Source organism: Amblyomma americanum, chromosome 9 (assembly GCF_052857255.1).
Source record: "Amblyomma americanum isolate KBUSLIRL-KWMA chromosome 9, ASM5285725v1, whole genome shotgun sequence".
NCBI classification, from domain to species: Eukaryota; Metazoa; Arthropoda; class Arachnida; order Ixodida; family Ixodidae; genus Amblyomma; species Amblyomma americanum.
In genome coordinates, this window is record NC_135505.1 from 139,016,461 (window position 1) to 139,038,900 (window position 22,440).

Here is a 22,440-nt window from a genome sequence, read left to right on the forward strand (position 1 = left end):
CGCTCCTGAATTATCTTCTCCAGGCCTTTGGAAAAAATTGGTAAAACAAATACAGGACGATAATTTGACATACCGTTCCTATCACGTTTCTTTGATATAACTGTTGACTTTGCTGTTTGCATGGCACGCGGGAAAATTCCAGTCAAGAAGCACATATTGACAATGTGGGTAAGGCAAGGAACTATTATATTTATTACATAATTTATAGGCTCTATGTGAATGCCGTCGGCATCAGTTGCTTTGCCGTTATTAATCGCCAAAAATGCAGTTACAAATTTACTTTCCGAGACTCGTTCTAATCATATTGTTTGTTCATTTGGGTCATTCAGAAGAGTTAAATCAGGGGTGTGTTCGCTAACGTTGCCAAATGAGAAAAAAAACCTATCAAAGGCGTTGGCTAGTTCAGCACCTTGTAACTATTCCATCTTTTGTTATTTTACTTAGTGTATCTGTTGCAGTTATAGTTGCAACGTTAAGTGCTTTCCGAAAATTTCCTGCGCTCACTCCTGTCGAGTTAAATAGCTAGGTTAACAAAATAATGTCCTTTATCAGCACGAAGGTGTTTCAGAAAAAAATTTCTGTATGTCTTGAATGCTTTAAGGGCTTCCGGGGATTAAGTACGTGTGAATGTTCTATATAATTGATCTCGTTTCTGCATAAGGTGCAGCAATTCTTTAGTTATCCAGGGTTTGCGACCTTTTTTACATGTTGTATACTTCTTCACGGCGAAACATGCAAAATATATTGCAGGAAATTTGCGCAAGAATGCGAGATATGCTAGATTCGCGTCACTTGCCGCGAACACATCGTTCCAGCTGACTATGGTTAGCTGGCCTCTAAATGTACAGAGCGTTGCAGGATTAACAATTCGGTAAGAGACAGCGAAACGTGGTCGCTCTGCTATATTACAGGGCTGATTTACTGCCATAACTATCGGCAAGTGGTCGCTGACACTATGAATTAAAGTGCAAGCTCTAAAGGGGGATGCATCAAAGCTTGTTAGAACAGGTCTAAAAGTGTCGTTCATTGCTTTATGATTTATGAGGGTTTAATTAATGTCCCAAAGCGACTGAGGCTATACGAGGGACGCCGTAGTGAAGGTCTCCGGAAATTTCGACCACCTGGTGTTCTTTAACGTGCACTGACATCGCACAGTACACGGGACTCTAGAATTTCGCCTCCATCGAAATTCGACCACCATTGCCGGGCTCGAAACCGCGCCTTTCTGGCCAGCAGTCGAGTGCAATAACCACTGAGCCACCGCGGCGGCTGTGTCGTTTATTGTGTAGCGATTGGTGTTGCTGTTATAATAATTTGGAAGGAATAGGTGTTTAAGATTGATTCGAGTTCTAATTTTACATTGCTATCAACGCGCAAATTTATGTTCAGGTCAACACCATAAATGAATTGATATTTTCTAGCACTAAAAAATTCTAAAAATGAATCAAGAAAAGAAAAGAAAACAATTGGGCGTTGGTAGAAGAAGGACGGTAGCCTACAAAGAATACTGTTGTACCGCATCTAATCACAAGGGTTTCATAAAAGGGGGTAACACCGAAAAATTCAGACAGTAGTTCAGAATCCACTAAATTCGAGACTAACATTGCTACATCGCCACCCCTTTTGTCACTAGGGTTCATGTAATGCGACAAGTGTGTCCAGCGTACACACATCGTCTTCCGAGGCTCACCAAGTTTCGGAAAACATGATATCAAAGCAAACTTGCGCTTCAGTAAAGAGATAATCGAGTTCATTTCGCTTATTCCGGGTCTAAGGTTACAGAATGCAATTCAGGCATCGCCGACCACCAGCATTAAGAATGTTGTTAAGAAATGAGAAATTTCTTTGAGAAGTAACAGAAGAAAGCATTTGAGATGACAGGGCACCGAAAAAAACGGAAGGAACGCCAGGTCAAAGTGTATCACAGTCTGTCAAGGTCTGCGGCACAGCGAATGGCGCTATCATCTTCCTTTTTCCTGATAAGTATCTCGTCACTGCAATGACACGAGAACTTATAATCATGGCTTTTTGACCAATCCTTTGCGCGGCGCAGCAGGTCTCTGTTCTGGTGAGTCATGTTCTCGGTGATCGAAACATTCGATGAACAATTCCGAAGTTCTTTACGCGCTTCTAGCCTAAGTCACGACATTGACTGCTGAGCAAATCGGAGAATGATTCCAGGCGTTTTGCTTTCCTTCGAAAAAAGTGTGAACAGCGCCAATATCATTATTTGTCAGCTCTGGCAGGTGGATGGTCTAACGAAGTTTTCGTTTTCTGTTACTGGGTTGCCATGAACTTCCAGATAAAGTTTCCTGCTACGCTAATCAAGGAAATTTACAGTTGATTTCACTTGTTCAATGTCATCTGCAGTACAGCTAGCCTCAAGCTTGGTTACACGCTTGTCCCAGTTGCTAATATCCTTCTCCTGTTGAGCCTGTCGGTTCAGAATCTCATCACACTTTGCTGATATCTGCTCAATTGAGGCCTTAATCTCTCCAACCTGAACAGGCAGGTCAACCAGGGCATTAATCCTTTTAGTTATGTCTGCCAAACAGACAGCAATATCAGCTTCTGCGGGCGCTCTATCAACTTTGACCTTTGATGGACGACAGGCCGTGCACCATCATGTGCGGCGGCCGCTATCGCTTTTGGCTTTAAACGTCGTTTCTATCCAGCCTGGACAGCTAAAAGCATGAGAACACTCACATTCGCAGAACGTCGGGAAGCGTCCGTCGTCAGGTAGGAGCTCACTGCAGGCTTGGCACGTGACAGCCATGGTCCAGGGGAGAAGTTTGAACACACGTCTAGAGACCGATCGTAGCAGCTCACACAAAGGCAAAAGCACGCAGCACGGCAGCAAAGCGCACAATATGGGGGCAACGGCGGTTGCAAAAATACCGCTGACAAACTGAAGTGAGTTCACCGAGCGTCCTTCCATCGTCGCCACTGCCGCCCGAGTGGCTAATTTTGCCGCTGCCGCCAGGAGCGCAACCACAGTTTCGCGAAGCCCATGACGTCAAGCATGATTCCTGATTTTTAATAACATAGCGTGAGCGTCTACCAAACTGCTGATCAGCGCCTTATAACGGCGATAAGCGTGCAACGCGGCGAGAGTTCGCGCATGCGCACGAAGAGAGAGCGTCGTCTGCTACGCTGTTCCTATCACGAGGACATGCGCCCTGACACTATCTGTTCGCAAAAAAGCCGGCGTTCAGCAGAGCACATGTGCATGACTAAGACGTGACGCTGCGACGTTTGAAAGCTGCGATGCTTTTTTTTTATACCGTCTAAGCACTGAAATACTTATTATAGAGCTGGTTGGTGCCGCTTCCTTCCAGGCAACGGATTCCACGTGCTGCTGAATTTCCTTCCTTTTATTTATTCTTATCTTTACTCTGCTTCGCCAACGCGGCCTCCCGTAATAGGATAAAAAACAGTGAAAGAACGTCTCAGTGTCACATCTTAGTCATGCACATGTGCTCTACTGCCCGCCGTTTATGTTTTTTTTTTTGCGAACGGATATTGTGGCAAAGCTTGTGTCCGCGCGATCGGAACAGCGTAGCAGACGACGCTCTTCCTTCGCTCATTTCAAGCCAGGTCTGCAGGACAAAAAAAGATTGGCCTTGGCGTTGACGGGCTGAAGGAAACAACAGCAGAGCCAATGAAAGCAGCAGGCACAGAAAGAGTAGCACAGCTCGCCCAGAGACCAGAAACCAACCTGGATAGCCGGGAAGAAAAAAAATAGATAAGGGGAGCGTCCTTTAATCGCCGCCACTGCCGCCCGTGTTACGACACAATTCGCTGGAACTTAAGGGTATAAGCGGAGTCAAAGCATGGTAAGAGCTTGTGAAAGATCGAAATACACGTGACTCAGGAAACATCTGCATTATCACACTTCTGAAGCTCACTTATATTTATAGATCTTCCGGATAGAATTGTTAAAGGGCATCAAGGCTTAATTTGCAAACTGCACCAGCTAAGCCTGGATCACTAAATTCTGACCTGGCTCATGGTTTTCCTTACTAAGCGATTACAAATCGTTTCAGTTGATAACGTAACCTTGATGCCAACCATAGTTGACTCAGACATAAACCTTGGCTCCTCTTCTGTTTTTATTTTACATTAAGGACATTCTTTATAGCTTAGAGGGGTTTAACGTCCCAAAGCGACTCAGGCTTTGAGGGACGCCGTAGTGAAGGTCTCAGCATAACTTCGACCACCTGGGGTTGTTTGACGTGCACTGACATCGCACAGTACTCGGACCTTTAGAATTTCGCCTCCATCGAAATGCAGTCGCCGCGGCCGGGATCGAACCCGCGTATTTCGGGTCAGCAGCCGAGCGCCATAAACACTGAGCCACCGAGGCGGCTGTCATTACGGACACTCCTTATTGCGTGTCAACTTACATTCGCTTCTCAGATGATGGCTGTGCATTTTCTACCGAAATAATGTACTGTGACGATATAACCACGCAACAGCCTGTCAATAACGCTGTTTCAGAAGGGTGCGATTCTTGGTTAGTTAAACTGAACGTTAACTCGTGCCCGTACTAAGAACTCCAGCATCACACCGGAGTGCCGAATCGCGGGTGAGCTTACCTCGAAACACTTTGCAGTTGTGCACGCGTATAGTCGGCGCGGACAATGCGGCTGGTGCGCCAGATGGTGACTGCGACCGCAGCTCCGGCAACAGCGAGCCCGGCCGTAACGGCCGGCAACACCTTTCGCCGATTGCGCCTGCCTGTGGATCCGACTGCGGTTTCGTTGGACATCGTGTACACGTGAACACAATCCACATACTGTAGTTTCGCGCGTATTACCCGCCTAATGACTAATAAAACGGGTCGGAAAATGAGGTGCCAGTTTGCGTGTGGCCTTCACGGAGAAGGCCAGGTTCATGGCAATCCACACTATCCGTTGTGGTCGACGGGCTGGAGTTATCTACGCGAGCACTTAGTCGCACTGTCCGCTTTCTCTCGGTTGACCTTCGTAACGAAGTTTTATAGTTAGGGGAAAAAAATTACGAAGTATTTCTATTCTCAACACCGTCACAACACATTTTTTTTTTTATGGAGGCTTCACTTCACCCGTTCGTAGTCCCTTGGCGCGGACGGCTCGTAGCTCTGAGCACTTATTTTTATTCCTGGGAATGCAAAGCTACTCCATGGCCATTTTGTCGTATTCGTCGCTGGTGTAACGAAGGTTGCAGAACTGGGCTTCGTGTCACACAGCCGCGCAATGACTCGCTTCAAATGACCGCAGCCGGCCGCCTGTTTCAGCAAAGGGTTATGACGTCACTCTTCGCCCCGTGTTTGATGATGCGGCTTCGATCTCGCTCATAAACTGATGATGATGATGATGATGATGATGGGTTTTTGTGGCGCAAGGCCATCTGTGGCCAATGAACGTCATGGCACAAGGTGTTTTTTACTACTCAAGGTGGGGGTCAAAGGCCCATTTCCCAAGCATTTCATCCTAAATAAGCCGAGCACCAGACCAGGGGAAAGCTTGTACCCATAGTATCACCGGTGGGTACCCGGCGGCACTGGGGATCGAACCCCGCATCTCCCGCATGCGAGGCGGATGATCAAGCCACTAGGCCACCACTGCGGGGCCAAGTGCTCATAAATTGTAAAAAGTAAAAAAAAAAACACCCGCTGACAAAACGCAGCGAGACGGCTATATATTGCCATAACCGAATACAGAGCTAGAGTTCCTTCTCATCGGTTCATTCAATTTATCAAAATTTTCTTTATTATCCCTTTAACCGAGTGTCATAAAGTGGTGGTGGTGATGAGGGGGGGGGGGGGGGGGTAGTGCGCAGATACTTTCGCTCATGGTTGGTGGGGCTTCTTTGCGTTCATCCTAAGTCAGTGACTGCAAATATCGACACACAAACCGGATATATCCTTCTCAGAAAATAGCATGCTAATGAAGCAACTTCCGGATCCAAGCAGGACGATCAGCAATATAAAACAAAGGTCTTCTTACTTGGAGAAAGACCTTTTTGTGGTGAATCCAGTGACTCTGGAGACGCTGCGTGCTTTGGCGTTCGTGGTGGCAACACTGGGACGGGCGCGCTTCTTGGCACTGCAAGAATGAACCAAAATGACAAAAAAAATGGTTTTTGGGGAAAGGAAATGGCGCAGTATCTGACTCATATATCGGCGGACACCTGAATAGCGGCGTAAGGGAAGGGATAAAGGAGGGACTGAGAGGAGAAAGGAAGAAAGAAGTGCCGTAGTGGAGGGCTCCGGTAATTCCGACCACCCGTGGTTACCTAGCGTGCACTGACATTGGACAGTACACGCGCCTCTAGCATTTCTGCACCATCGAAATCCGACCTCCGCGGCCGGGATCGAAACCACGCCTTTAGGTTATGCAGCCGAGCACCATGACCACTGAGCCACCGCGGCGACGCAAGTTTGTGCTGGCGTTGATGGATAATATTCGCCCACTTGGTTTTACGGTAGACCCGGTGCCAAATGCGCAGCTAATGCAGTGACCAGAGTTGACCTGAAGGAGTTCTGGCCCCTTTTTGTTTGCGCTATATTGCTAACACAACACCCGGACGTCCACCTTTTACCCATTTTACCGCAGACATGCCCGATAAAGCGCACTAATAAATCACAGGGCACTTACGGAACATACACCCTGTCCGAGCTGAAGTCTTGACAACCACCGCCCGTCATGCCGGTTCCTTGATATAATCAAAGTCAGACATGAGGTCTACAAATTCACATTAGGCTTGATTGTTGAAGATAGGTTCGCTCTAGTAACTGCAATTGAATTGGAACATTTTAAATAAAACTTCCACTGACATGAAAGCGTATTCTATTTTAAAATGGAAAAAAAAAGTAAGCGGAAGAGCTACCAACTGACAGACAGCAAACAAGGGAACAGGCATAATGTATAAACTGCAGATTAAATTGAACGAAATGCAGTCATAGCAAGCATATTGACCAGCTTGTGCCATTAATAACAGTACTATCTGCGCCGCCGGGCCACAGGCTTTATCCTCTCGGTAAGAGATGGCTGAACGATTGGTGTGTTAAGTTCAATTAATTATTATTAAAAACATTGCTTGTCCGCCTTGTGCGCTGTGCCGACAAGCCAACGCATGTCCTCTAGCCCAAACCACGCGACTGTTCGGAATATATTTCGGACAGTATCATCAATTCCACTGCCCTACTGAGATATACCGCCTAGTTGCTAAACATAAGCTCGATAACAGTATCGTGCCTGTGAAAAATAATATATTTCGTGTGCTTACCATCGGTATGCTGGCTTGCTTGTCCGTAACTGGGTCCATGGCGACTTTCAATGGCTTTTCCTTTGTCTTCAAGCTCTACAGCGTGAGTGTGCGAAGAGTGAGAACAGAGACCTACATACTTTCTAGGACACGCAAAGTTTGCAAAGCCTGCAATTGAAGTCCCGCGTTCGAGTCCAGGCCGATGTAACTCTTCGACTGATAACATTTTGAGAACTCGAAGCCACTTCCGAAGGTTCCTGTTAGATAACGTCAGGCAAGATTTTATGGCGCACACGCTTGTTTCCGCACTAACCTATCTACAGGTTAAAGTTCGCTTTCGATTGTTCCCTTGTTTTAACGTTTTAAAAGGAAGGATCTCTTAGAAACACATGAGATTTTAACAGTTCAACTTCTATACTTAATAAAGTGGCGTACTTAAACGTGGGGTGGTGGATGATGGCCATAGCCCCATATGCAATATAAAACCCAACACAAGACATCTGTGCAATTCGCATTTGCGAATTAAGCTTATGGGCTCAGTTGTCGGCGACCGCTAAGAAACTGACCAAGTCATTTATCTGGCGTGTGTCTTAGCGGAAGGTGCCAATGCATCAGGATACGGACAAGCCTCCATTGACCACTGAACTTTGTAACGTTTAATCTAAGCACCTTATCTAGCTAGGTTAGAATGATTGTGAAGATGTTGGAGCTATCAGGAAATAAATGGCATACAATATGGCTTAGAGATCATAGGAGGACTGTCCAGGCAAATACAGAGTTAGAGGGCGGGGCCGTAGTTTGTTGTCGGGCCTCATAAGACGCTGACAACTATAGGGCAGGATTTTTTTTATAAAAAAAAAGTATAGCTTCAATATTCAATAAACTATCAGCCTGTACTATAAGCTAAGCAGACGTCGTATTCAAAGTTTAAAAAGTTTATTCGTTGCTCGCTAGAGAAGCGTGCAGCGGAGAGCTCCCCGGCTCATGCGGGAGAGAGATGCTTTCGTGACATGTGCGCCTCAAAATGACGTGTGCTGCTAAGTGTAGGTGCGGGCACTCTGCGTACTGCCGCGCTTGTAGTTAGACGCCCCGGGAGAACCAGTATTCTTCCCAGCAAAGCGTCGAGCATAATCGTGCGTTGGCAATCGTAAAGCCTAGTATAGCTTTTTCTGATGGCAAGTTAAGAAGGTCTAGTATTTACAAACAGGTGCCCAACTTTATTAAATAATTTGTATTAAAATTTAGTTAGCCAGCTTTCTAGTTAACACTATTCGCTGTTTTCTGACGTCGACAGCTGGTATTACTGTCCCGCAAGAGCCATCGTTAAACCCCGAAAAACACATTTTTAAATATTACTGGTGGGCTACAATGAAACTAGCCATATAGTATCGGAACAATACGCTATCAGCCTCAGCGCCGACATGATCGCAGTTAGTTTTGCTTGCTCGAAGTGCGTGCGATATATTTCCTTTACGTGGATTCGATGTACGCAACTAAGGCGGTCAGACACAAATTCTACCAATAGAATATAAGCGACTCAAAGAGTAGAGCCTGCCAGTACCCCTCTCCACTTTCCCTACAAGGATTGCATAGAAATCTGCATTTGTGTGGCAGCGTGAGGCTTGAGCCTTTAGCATGAGACTTTACGTTCCTTTAGGAATTGCGAAAGCTTTAAATAGCCGCCCCTGGCGCAAAAATGGGAAAGTGAAAACACTATGTGTGTGTTTGACCCGCCGCGGTGGCTCAGTGGTTAGGGCGCTCGACTACTGATCCGGAGTTCCCGGGTTCGAACCCGACCGCGGCGGCTACGTTTTTATGGAGGAAAAACGCTATGGCGCGCCCGTGTGCTGTGCGATGTCAGTGCACGTTAAAGATCCCCAGGTGGTCGAAATTATTCCGGAGCCCTCCACTACGGCACCTCTCTCTTCCTTTCTTCTTTCACTCCCTCCTTTACCCTTCCCTTACGGCGCGGTTCAGGTGTCCAACGATATATGAGACAGATACTGGGCCATTTCCTTTCCCCCAAAACCAATTATTTGAAAACACTGTGCAAACTGAGAGTACCAGGACGACACGCCGATTAGTAAAACCACTGTAAAGACAGCGCTGACGCTCTTACTATCGGGCCTGGCTTGTCTCTTCTTTCTGGGACTCGCCGACCTCTTCTCACGGCCAGCAAGACTTACGGATGACGTGTGAGGCGAGGAAGGGTTCATGATGACGTGACGAAGTGGCCTGAAGGCAAGCGAAGCCTTCTTCTTATTCATCTGTAAGGGTACGAGGAACACTTCCGTTGTTGGTTGTTGTTGGCGCCACAAAAGCGATGGCGCATACCCACGGTGGGGGATGGCCCAGGGTTTGGTGCAGATACAAACAAGAGAGAACTCGTCCAGGTTTATTTCAAGTGGCTCATAAATATAAATAGAGGAACCTGTGACAAAAAAATCACGAATTTTGAGAGATCTTGAGGAAATCGGAATGAAAATCGAGGAGCAAAAGCGGTGATGGTTGAATGCCTAAGTCTTAAAGCAATAATCAGAAATAAAATAATTTTGAGAGAAAAGTAAAGACAACGAGAAGTTAACACAAAAATCTCCCGGTCTCGATGATATACCTGTGGAGAAGCCTACACACCTGCCTAATGGCATGCCCTTTGACGGTTGCACCGAAGGAGAGGAGGACGGGAAGAGTAAACGGCAGCCCTAATTGAGCGAGAGGAATTTGCAAAACTTAATTCTCTGCCGTGCAAACCGCCAGCAGAAGAGGATGAAATTATGATTGGTGATGCATGTTGCTAGTGATGCTAGTGCCTGTGACTGCGTCGATGACGAAGACACATCTATATATAGTGACGTGGTAGCACACTAAGCTTTGAAGACGGAAAGTGGAATACTGAACCAGAGTCCTCATCTTATTATTGTAGAAACAGCTTATAGAGACAAAGCAAACCCAAAAAGGGAGAACCAATCAACCTCCGAGACAGTTAAGAATATGGAACGAGATGCTGATGCAGAAAAGGAACAGGAAAACAGACACATGGTGGGCCGGAATACTGGCCGAGAGTAGAGTCATTCGAAAAATGTTTCAGTAACCCTAGCCGAAAGTCACTTGGCGACGCAGATATAAGGACCAGAATCCTTTGCTATAAATGACAAAGTTGTCTGCTATAATTAGGGGTTGGATGTTTCGGTTTAAACAAAACAGGAAAAATGGCGCGCAAAATTCACTTTTCGGCCTTGGATTTGGACCCGCCGCGGTGGCTCAGTGGTTAGAGCGCTCGGCTGCTGATACGGAGTTCCCGGGTTCGAACCCGTCCACGGCGGCTGCGTTTTTATGGAGGAAAAACGCTAAGGCGCCCGTGTACTGTGCGATGTCAGTGCACGTTAAAGACCCCCAGGTGGTCTAAATTATTCCGGAGCACTCCACTACGGCACTCCTTTCTTCTTTCACTCCCTCCTTTATCCCTTCCCTTACGGCGCAATTCAGGTGTCCAACGATACATGAGACAGATACTGCGCCATTTCCTTTCCCTCAAAGCCAATTATTATTATTATTATTATTATTATTATTATTATTATTATTATTATTATTATTATTATTATTATTATTATTATTATTATTATTATTATTATTATTGGATTTGGAATGGTAAAAGTCAGTATTCTTGGCATACAAGGTTAAACTAGCTGGTTATTGAGCATGCGTTAGCTAGACTGAGTCTGTTTAGTAGGGCAAAGTGTCTGTACCAGCGAAGTGACACCCAAAGACGATCCGATGCCACTGAAGGGAGCCACTTAAGCTATCGCGTCATGCCCTTCAGGTGGAGCTTAAGCGGTCGCCAAGTTTTTTGGCTGCCCAGCATGGTCAAGCAAGAAAGCAGCAGCAAAAGCAGCAGCTTAAGGAGACACTGTTAAGAAATATAAGTTGGTCAGTATCGACTGGATATTACGATGCAGTCGCAAAGAGATAGGCACAAATGAAAAAGACGTTTGTATAAGATAGAAAAGACCAAAAAACGAATGCAGGTGTCAACACTACCCGCTAAATTCGCATGTAAAATGCATACGCCAACACCGATTTTCGGGCGCACATCCAAGAGGCTACGCTATACAGCTATTTACTTCAAAGCGGTGGTTACCCGTACTTTTCTGTAAGGGTGGCACAGTGTCAGTCAGCTGAAATAATTTTATCGGTGTGGAAAATTTAATTTTCTCACTGGTAAATGGGTGTTTTCCTGGCGAATAAACGGAAACACAACGAGAGAACCTTATCCGGAGCCTGGAACGCTATTTTTTTTCCGGTGATGAAGCTTAAGTTTGGAAAGAAGAAGTTGGTGAGAGGGGGTGGGGTGAGGGGGAAATTGTACCAGATGGCACGTCGAGTGACCCGATGACGTCATAACTACCTCTGCTAACCAGCGAATTTTATGACCGATCACAAAGCTGCGTTTTTTCCGTGATGAGGAATCTAATTCCATCGCTTCAGTAGAGCATGACAATATTTTATGCTCGTGCCCCTTTGCATAAAAGTTCTCCTCCCCGTAAAATAAACTGTCTTCCGCCTCTCGTCACGTTCCTTTGCACGTATCATCTCTTCCTGTCGGCGGCGGCGGTCCCCGAACTTATTTTTGCGTAGAGTGAACTAAAAGATATCTTCTAGTTCAACTCTAGTTTTGCGTGTTAGATTATTGCAGCGAGTGTTCACATTACGGCACCTTCGCCATACAGTGGACAACGTGGTAAAAGTGATGCAAGTGGAGCGCCTATTTCTGCCAGGGGGAGTTCTTTGCTTAGGTGTCCGCGGGGCAACTTCTGCACAAACCGAATATGTGTCACCATTACCATTATTGGTTGAGTACCGGACAACTCCTGCGCCCACCTCTTATATCATGAAAATGACACGAAGGCAGCCGTAGGCCACTGTGGCCTTTTGGGACAAAGACGGCATATGTGGATGGATGCTAAGAGCTGCTCCCTCCAAACCTGATGACAGCTGGCACCATGCTCAATTTTGTATTCATTCTTTTAACAGCGCACCTGTTTAGCGCCCTTTGTTAGGTTGAGCCACCACCCTTCTTTGCTTCGCTACAGCGTGGCCATCGCCAATATCGAAGACGACGAAGTTGTTAGCGCACTCCACACATAAGCTGGGACTTAGTCATTGTTGTTGTAGTATGAGGATAACAACAACGACTAAGGTATTCCTTCGTTTGATTGCACCTCCTCTGGAGTTTGTGCAGGGCAGATATTATTTTTCGATGACAGGTCTTTTGATCTACAAAACGAGCAGTTCCAAAAACAAACGGCCATAACTGCATAAGCACGTTGGTTCAAATATCAAGTGGCCATGCCAGGTAAACTGTAGAAACCCAACTGGCGCTTAAATTTCTTAGCCTGTGGTGCATATACAGCGCACAGATATATGGGACTTTCCAAGGAATAACAAAAATATTCGCCGATGACCGGCTGGCTAAGGATGCTAATTTAAGTGGAAGTTTTTTTTTTCTTTTTACTCTGAAATGAGTGCGACAATTGTTTTACAGCGTGCTTGTGCATCATGAAAAGCTGCGACATGCTGTGTGTAGTCAAGTTTACCGCTTAGAAGCGTATGCGCTTCAAACTCTTTTATTGCGATAAAATAACGAGACAATGCGTCTCGTGTCACCCAAGTGAAATAAAAATTAATGCTTGCCGCGAGATAAAACCTCTTAATGATGGTCGCGATAATTACAAAATTAGAAAAGGCCTTCGTATGGCGCTTCACTCTTTGTTGATATAATGAATCAGTGTGCATAAAGACGAAGCTACATGAACCTTGAACATACCGGTGGTAATGTCCGCTTTGTTGTCAACACTTAACTTGATTTAAGTGTTTTCTTGTACAAAATATTGCCAGCTCCTAAGCCTGTTTTCAGCAGCTGTTCAACGACAACGCTGCGCACAAAGCAGGGGTTTGTTAACAGCAGAGTGCACTTGACAAAAACCTTTAAAGTTTTATAAATCTGCAAAACATTCTTATGAGATGCCCACAACTCTCAGGAGGTGCCCACACGCGGCAAGCTAAGCCGAACACAAGCTACCAAGTCACTACAGGGGGACGGTAGTTTGGTGCCCAGCTTTCGCCGGTTGCGAGCCAGAGAATGAGTCGGGTTAAAGGTTCATAAACGACAACAAGCTTTATAGAGGACAGAAACGATGTAGAGGTTTTGTATATCACTAGTTTTGAACACATGCACAGTGTTCTCCAAAACAATTCAATGCAGACAAAGTACTACCTAACAGAGGATATATTACTGGAGAGATATTAAAAAACTAGGGCTCTAATAAACGAGGCAGGCCAACCAAAATGACAGATTGTTGACCGGGACCTGCGACAGTCCGACAACTAGAGAGTAACGATGAGATCGTCCACGAGACTGTTGAGTGCTTCCCCGCAGGTCCGTGGCTCGCCAGTCAGCAGTCTTCCCCGGGAGTCGTCCAGGGGCACTTCTTTCGAAGTCGACAACGGAATGGGGTGAGAGACGGTGTTAAACGTCTTTCATTTATGGGGCACCTTCCACACCTGTTAGCTCGGGTCAAGACAGGGGTGCACACACTGTAGCGTCGACACTACAAACGTACTTCCACTACCCCGCCGAGGCGCGTGTCGCCATTGTTCAGGCGAAGAGACAGATTGAAAAGGTTAGAGTCGCTTCTTTGTAACCAGCCGCCGCCTCTTCCTAGTTAACCAGAGAGGCATGATCATCATCATCATCAGCCTGACTACATGCACTGGAAGGCAAAGGCCTCTCCCGTGTCCCTCCAATTAATCCTGCCATTTGACAGCTATGCCCATCCTATGCCTGCAAACTTCTTTATCTCATCCGCTCACCTAACTTTCTGCCGCCCCCTGGTACGCTTGCCTTCTATTGGGGTTGTGTTGTGTTGTGTCGGGTTTAATGGTGCATAAGCAGCAAATGCTATCACGCCTTTTCTTGAAATCCCTCCGTTACCCTTAAGGACCAGCGGCTATCTTGCCTTCGCAGTACATGCCCTGCCCAAGTCCATTTCTTCATCTTGATTACGACTAGGATGTCATAACCCTCGATCGTTCTCGATTCTTATACAGAGTACGCAAACGTGTTCCTTTTCGCGCCGCATGGGCTTCCTAAATGTGAGCTGAATTTTGTGACAGACTGTAAGTAAGAAACCTGGAGATTGTATTGTTCCGGTTATTCACAAGACATTTAGTAACACAGCAGTTTACATTAGACATACCAACTGAAAGCCGTTTACCAGCGTTTGTCTCTACAGCCAAAAAGAATCTGGGAAAATCAGCAGTTATCGTCGATGTAGTTGAATCGGGAACTGTGATGCTCCCCTAAGCTACTCCGAACGGCACTGCCTAAGCGGCAGCTTGTCAGCTTTCCTGAACTGCGACTTCACCAGCGGACGCTCCATTAGGAATGTTGGGTTGATCTGTGCCAGTTCACAGGGATTCTGTTCCGAGCAATTCTGTAGCAGTGGGATAAGTGTTGGTGCCTTATGAAGGGTCTGCAGTGCAACTCTATCCAGGGGTATTCTTTCTCACGAGGAAACTATAGAAGCGCAACTATGTCCTCATCGAAGTGTTCAGCGACAACATACGCTGGCACTTTTTTTCTTTTGTTATCACTCTTGAAGCGCTCTCCTGCTAATTCCTCATACCTACAACCTTGATGCCTGTGTTCCCAGCTTCTAGTAAAACATGAAGTTTCAACTCATTACTTCTAGACGTTCTTTGCGAACAAAGCTTGCTTCGTCTTAACTGCGCTGGTGGGCAATGAGAGCATAAAGGTGTGGTTGCCACTGTGTGCGATCCTTAACTGGGCTGGGCCTGCATTGGAGCGTTGTGTGGTTCTTGTTGGAGAGTTACATAAGTGGAATGATGCTGCGGCACTGCATGTGGATTGGCCGGAAGACTGTGGAACGGTACATCGTCTGGGTAGCCATACCGGCCTTCCCTATCAACTAACCTGTTGCTTGTCTATGATCTCTGACATCTGATGAGCTCTGGACAGTGAAAACACTCCAGAAGTTAATGATCCCATCAGGTTTCAGCAATGATTGTCTTCTGACAGATTCTCCAAGAAATATCTTGAATTGAACTCGAAATAGTAAGAAGATATGGCTGCGAGGATCGCTTCAAGGTCTACTGGTCCTCTGTCCTTTTGTGGGACTCCCTGTGGCCCACGGAGCATGGAGCCAGGACAAGAGAAATCATGACTCAGTACAATGTCGATTTCGATCTCCTGGGGGTGCAGAGCCTAACCACAGAGCGCGATGTGTCACAATAATTTGGGCTCGGTTAAGCTTTCTCAATTGCCAGTTGTGTTCGGGGCGTGGCATCGCATTGCAATTTTCAAGATCATCTTGATATCCGACAATATCTGCAGTCCCAAAGAATATTACAGGACTCGACTCGTGTTTGGGTTTCATACGTCGAGTGAAAGGGCCAGTGTGCGAGGTAGAGAGGGCTGCAGTGTTGAAGCTGAAGTTAAAGATGGGATTGCGCTCGTAGCACATCCGATATGAGATCCAGTGTCAGTGGTGGTGTGGATACCACAGAGAGCTTTGTGAGCAGACCAATATGAGATTCGGTTTGAAAGTTAGGACAGGAGCAAGCGATTAAAGCGTGCGTGCAAATGGGGGCTGCAGTGTCAAAGCTTGAGGAAAAGCCAGCAGGAGAGCTCCAGTTAGGTCCATCGTGAGATCCAGTGAATGATGCCCTGTGAAAACCTGTGAGAATGCTTCTGCACACGCCATTATGGAATCTAGTTTGGAAACCAGAGTAGACACATGTGAAGGACACGTGCTAGCCAAAAGGGCGGCAGTGTCGAAGCTTGAATGCGGAACACGAAGAGAACTCTTATGAAATGCAGTGTGATATTCAGTGCTAGAGATAGTATGAGAACTTGTAAGCTTGCGAGCAAGCCAGTGTGGGACTCAGTAGCAGACCCAGTGTGAGAACCAGTAGCAGAAAGTGGGTAGGAGCTGGCAGGGGCCATGACGTCAAAATGCAGCTTCATATGGATCATGACTTATAGAGTGAGGGTCTATACAGAAGCCAAGGTACAGGCCACTATGGCACCCTATATAAAATGCAGTCTGTCTCGAAGAGCTCATGAGATTCCTTCCAGGGGTCAGTGTGGCCCTCGGTGTGAAATGATGCGGCAGAAGCCGTTAATGGAGAAGACACGTAATCTGTGACCGTGAAATAATGCACATGATGACTATATAGGAAGATGCGGGTATATGTTCGCTATCAATGCTTCCCAGACCTTGGATTTCTCCGACTGCCCCTATGAAGGCGTGGCGTTTTGGGTAACTTTATAGAGACGACGCTTTTCAAGAGAGGCGCTAGTTTGTTGAATACGGGTAGTAGTGGCAGCCAAGCTTTCAGTCGGCTCAGCTTGTTTCATAGGAGCGTATTCGGGAGTAGCCAGCGCAAAGGAGCGTTTCTCAATCTCGAAGCCTTCAGTTGAAGCTCCATGACGTGTTTCTTACGTGGTAGTGGTATCTTCAAAGCTGTCGGAAGGAGATGAGCTGAAAAGCTTTCTACGACTACGTTTAAGGTCACTATGATGGTCTCCGGAGAGGGTAGTGACTCTTTTTGAAGGGTTTCTTGGTTCTTGAGGGCGATTTATCGTGCTTTGGCTATGAAAGCGCGGCTTTCGCAGGCGCCATTTATGTGGACCCGTACTGACTCTTCCACGGATTTTTGCGAAACTCCTGGAAGCTTCACCTGAAGCTGGCTGGCACACGTCGTCAACGCCGACTGGTCGTTTGTACTGCGCAGTGAGTGGCTCTGGCAATGAACGTGTAAAAGACTCCTCTTTGTAAGGGCTGGTCGTACTTCCCTGTTGCTGAGCACATGATTGGAATACCGCGCCAGGGTATGACCCGTCATTAGGGTGAGCCATGCTTGTGTTCTCCGGAGTACGCGGTTCACGAGCTGAGTGAAGGCAAGGCGCCTTTTGGTCAAGACGAGTCGCGCTTTTCTGTTTCGCAGTAGTCGGCAGAGGTTCGGTCCTGGTGGTCATCGAACGTTCAAAGTGGCGCGATAGCGCGTCAATGTTCAGTCGCTCCTCGGAATTTCTCGCATCGGATGAAAAGTGAAAGCGTTTACTGCTGGATCGTGGCCCTTCTGCCCTCAGCCATCGTTTTTTTGGTGGCAGCTTGGCTTGTGCGGCAATAGTAGCTGCAGAAAGAAGTTTAAATTCTGGAGGACTGGATTCTGAAGCGCTGGATTCTGGAGGACTGGGATCTGTAGGACTGGATACTGTAGGGCTGGATTCTGTACGACTGGATTCTGTAGGACTGGATTCTGTAGGACTGGATTCTGTAGGACTGGATTCGGTAGGACTGGATTCGGTAGGACTGGATTCGGTAGGACTGGATTTGGTAGGACTGGATTCGGTAGGACTGGATTCGGTAGGACTGGATTCGGTAGGACTGGATTCTAGACGACTGAATTCTGCCTGTTCCACCCCAACCAGTACTTTCTTTGGAAGCATGTCCCTGTCCACAGGAAATCAGCCTTCTTTAAGGATGCTTCACTTGATGGTTGAAAAGGAAAAACTTGTAGTGGTCGCCTCAACTCCCGACGTCTGCGCACGGAAAGAAAAGTTCCGAATAAGCTCCAGAGTGCGTTATGTCGTATATCTGCAGTCAAAGGTACTATGGTCGTAAGGACGAAATACTGTACATAAAAACTGAACGCAGATACGATGTTTAAATTTTATGACCTTTGAAGCCGCTGGACAAGGATATGTTGAGGGTATCATTGTATCAGGCAGTCTGTAAGTAGGAAGCATCGTAAAGTAGACAGCTACCATGAGCTGTAGAAACTGATCTTATTGGTTGCAGTAAGAATTAATCTATACCTGGAATGCCTCGTAAGCCATTGCCCCAGTGAATCATACCATTTTACATCAGGACCTTTCCATCGCGTTGGCGCTTATTCGTATAGTAGCGTCATGAACCGCGTAGACGTATAATCTGCTTGCCCTTTTAGCTGCTGAAGTAACGCCGGACGTAATAGCCGTGCACAGGCTAGGCCAGCACCTAGTTAATGATTCACGCTGCTATGAAGGGAGTGCAATTAATTTTGAATGACTGCTGTTTCTTAACACGCACGGAAATCTGAATACGACCCTCTTTACTGAATTTGCATCTACAAAAATATGGAGGCAATGGTTTGGTTCCAAGAGCCATTCGTGCTCGGTAACGGGAGTTATAGCCACTGAGACACTGTGGCGGTTACAGCAAGCATCAATCATCATCATCGTCATCATCATAAGTCTAACAATGACCACTGGGGGACCATGACGTGGCCGGCAGAGCTCCTCAAAATAAATCGGCCCTTTGACAGCTGCGGCTACCTTAGCACCTCAGACTTCCTAAACTCATCCGGCCCCCTGACTTCCCGCCGCCTCCTGGTATGCTTCCTTCTTGCAGAATCTACCCCGTGAACCAAGAAACCAACGCGTGTCTTTCCTTCAAGTTAAATGTTCCGTCTTAATTTTAGATATACGAAATGAATTACTCGCGTTTATTCCCTGGGCCACTCTGTTCTCTTCCGCTCTCTTAACTTTACACTTATGATCCGTTCCGTTGAGCGCTCACAACAGAAATGAACGAAAGCCGAATTCTCTCCACCGTTCATGTAAGCGCGAAATTTGTATTTTTTATTATCCTCATTCGATTGTACGCCGCTTAGTGGAATTTCATTCAAATTACACTCTGCATCTTCAACTGTCAGTATTGTAGAAAATGCACAGATACTACCCAAATAAAGGAACTCTTTCGGTCGTACCGATGTTCTAAAAAGCAACAACCGTAAAACTTCGCAAAAAACTCCACCGCTGCGCAGTTGGGAGGGAGTGAAGTTATTCGAAGCATGAAAATATTACAACAGTGATGGCGGCACTACACAATTCGTCATTTGTGGAGAGGGTCCTTACGTCACCTCTAACAAAGGTATTTTTTTTATTTTCACACTGCAACGTCATGTGCGAATACCACTGAACAGGAAGCTAAAGTGCATTAGGCGGATGACAACCACAATGATGGTCTGGCGCATGTTTTTTCGCTCAAACGACTTTAGGTGTGCCAAGATATCATAGCTGCCTACACATAGTGTCTATAAAGAGCCTAACTTGCTGTCGCCGGTAGAGGCGAGTGCGAAAAGTCTTGGCCTCGCACCGAGAAAACAGATTTGGACGCTTGCGTTTCATTGGTGCACTTATTTTCTGCAAAATTTTCCCTCTTCGCATCTAAACGAGAATTTTTTTTCTATATGCGTACGTGGCGTGTGCGGAGTACAGAATCGGCGACGAAAGGCAATCTTTGTGCGTAAGGAGCAAATACTATTTCTATAGGGAAATTCGTAATACACCCTTCAAATCTCAACTACCGTGCGTCCCCTTGCGATGGCAGGGCTAATCGATATCCTTTCATTTCCTCTTTATTGATGAAAAACTCAAGAAAAAATTGCGAATTTCTCAGCTGCTCATCTCTGAGAGAAGAGGGTTGCAATCTAGAAAGAAAGAGCGAGCATAAGTATGACGCTCCCGTAAAACATGTGCTTACGGAGTTCCAACAAAGCTTGTTCCTCTTCTGAGCAGTCCTTTTAGTGCATGTAGTGAGGTTGTTAACGCGATAGCGTTAGAGCGCACCTTTGCCGAAAGCCTCGGCGGAGTCCAAAAGAAATTCTCGTTGGTCGACGACGATGTGACGTCATAACCACACGACCAAGCGCGGATCATTAAAACATGGAATCGACTGAACAGCGTTAAAAGACAGGACGGAGGAGAACACAAACACCCCGTAACGATAAAAAAATTACAACAGTGATGACGTAACTATACATATCCTCATTGGCGTACAGGGTCGTTACGTCATTCCATCACCACTACATAGCACCTCTGAAGAAAAGAAATTGCGCTGAAAAAAAAAAATGGCCCAGGCGGAACTCGAACCGCTGTTCCTTGGGCTGTGAGCTGGGTGCGCTACTCGTCGACTACAAAGGACTTTTCTTGTTTGTTATTGAATGGAAACACATCGACACTGACAAGCTTCTAGCCTTACTTGACCAAACCGCATCTCGCGAATTTGTCGTGAATAGTCACACCAGCGACCTGCTATCAGTTTGTCCGCACATGAAAATTCTGGGTGACGCACGCATGCATGCATGCATGTATGTATCGAGTAAAGACGGCCAGATAGGAGGTCGACCATGCTCAGCTTACACCGCCCCTCGTACCAAACCACCATGCTCTGTTAACAGGGCCTCGTTCCTTGCGATATTTTACGGGCTTTATGCGACCGCCCCACACCGCACAGTTAGTCTGAAGACTAGTTCAGCGTCCCGAAAATTTTTCACTGTGCACTGACGCAACAGAATCCATGTGGTTCTCATGCACTTTCCCTTCGAGTGCACACCGTAAAGTAGCAGTAAAGTAGTAGTTTGGGTCATCTGATGCGACATTTCTTCTAGCATGGCGCACTACTAAGGCGGAAGCGCTCAGGAAGGCCGACGGACACAAAGGGTGTTGCACTGAAAAATATGTTTATATCATCCTTCTTGCTCCTGTAACGCTACTGGCAAGCGTATGCCAGTCTGACATAGCCCCTGCGTCTGTAGCGTCTGTCCGGGTCTCCAGGTGTGGTGGGGTGAACCACATTTATTGGAGTCCCGGTAGCCGCGGCTGGTGAGCCGGCGGAGCGGGCTGCTGACGTTGCTGGCCAGGCCGGTTGCCGAAAGCGTTCTAGACTGCGCGAAGCAGATCGCGCCAACTTCAACTTCATCAGCTCCGCTGGCGATGCCAGCGCCGCTACACGCCTTTATTTCTCAGTCTGCATTTTCAGCAAAGCGTCGCACCCGCTGAATACTGCCGCGACATATACAGAGATCCTGACTGTTTGCCTTACTGTGTATTTTTTGTTATAGCTATGGGATACGGTTCCGACAACAGCAAGCACACGTGTAAGCAAAAGTGACGAGATCACTTGAGCAGTGGCAGAACTTGTCAAATGTCTCACGGACCGCACCGGTTTTCGAGACATGCGCATTACGCTCTCCTTATTATGCTGGTCTGGTCGCACACAAATTTCCGTCAGACAAGGTTTTATCGACAGAAAAGCCGCCTGGGACCGTTCTTGGCTTCCTCAGTTGAACGCTGTCTGGACGAGCGAGATAGCCGTTTAATCAGTCAGTCACTGTCGCAAGTGGTTATCACAGCACCATTTTGCGCTTAGGTTCTGCATGCTGTCAAACAAACGCACGGCTTCCGCACGGCTGCGATAATTACCCTGAGACCATGCTACTGAGTGAAAGCTACATTAGCTAGTTTAGAGTGCCAAACTTTGTCACCTGCAAAACTAGCCATCGGTGCCGTTCTTCGAAAGATGGCGGATCGTAGGGCACAGCTTCCAAACGCTACAAAGCACGACAATTTTCTGAATGCTGGCAGTTCTTTGATATTCGCGCAAAGCCGCATGCAGTACCTACGCTCAAACATTTTACAGATGATGGTTAGTCTTCATGGCGCAAGGGCATCTGGAGCCAAAGAGCGCCATGGCACAGGGTACTTTTCGACTACTCAGGGTGGGACCATTAAGACCCATTTCCCAAGCATTTCACTCTAAAGAAGCCGAGCACCAGACCAGGGGAAAGCTTGTACCCATTGTATCACCGGTGGGTACCCGGCGGCACTGGGCATCGAACCTTGCACCTCCAGCATGCGAGGCGGATGCTCAAACATTTTACAGTGGAGGCGACCTGATATACAGATGAATGATACAAACCCCTCGCACACATTAAGCCGCTATAGCCCGGATTACCTGTGACCACAAAATAGAAAGGGTGTCTTTTCGAGCTCTTCTGTCACAGTGTGCGAACAGGCCAGCATATTAGGGAGGACGCCCTGCATATGTCTCGACAAGAGGTACACGCCGTCAAATAGCACTGACAAGAAGTTCTGGTGCCGTCATCGTGGCCTCATCATTCGTGCTCACGCCTGTAGTACATCGTTCTCTTTTTTACGCATACCGGAAATACAGCCAAGAACGCCGCTTAATAGCACTAGTGGGTACCTTTTCAGCACCTTTAAGGTTCGCTAGACAATTTAGTGCGTCCGATCGCTATTCCGCATGCCTTAGTCGAGTG

General features: G+C 46.8%; 1 protein-coding gene across 1 annotated transcript in view; it reads right to left on the reverse strand.

Annotated features, from left to right (window-relative positions):
- LOC144104602 (atlastin-1-like) overlaps positions 1–2,947 on the reverse strand; it is a 70,538-nt gene extending 67,591 nt beyond the window's left edge. Inside the window, exon 1 of the mRNA XM_077637705.1 lies at positions 2,707–2,947. Within this exon, the coding sequence (XP_077493831.1) occupies positions 2,707–2,938 (232 nt within the window). The 5' untranslated portion in view covers positions 2,939–2,947. The remainder of the gene's footprint in view (positions 1–2,706) is intronic.
- Between the last annotated feature and the right edge of the window lie 19,493 nt (positions 2,948–22,440).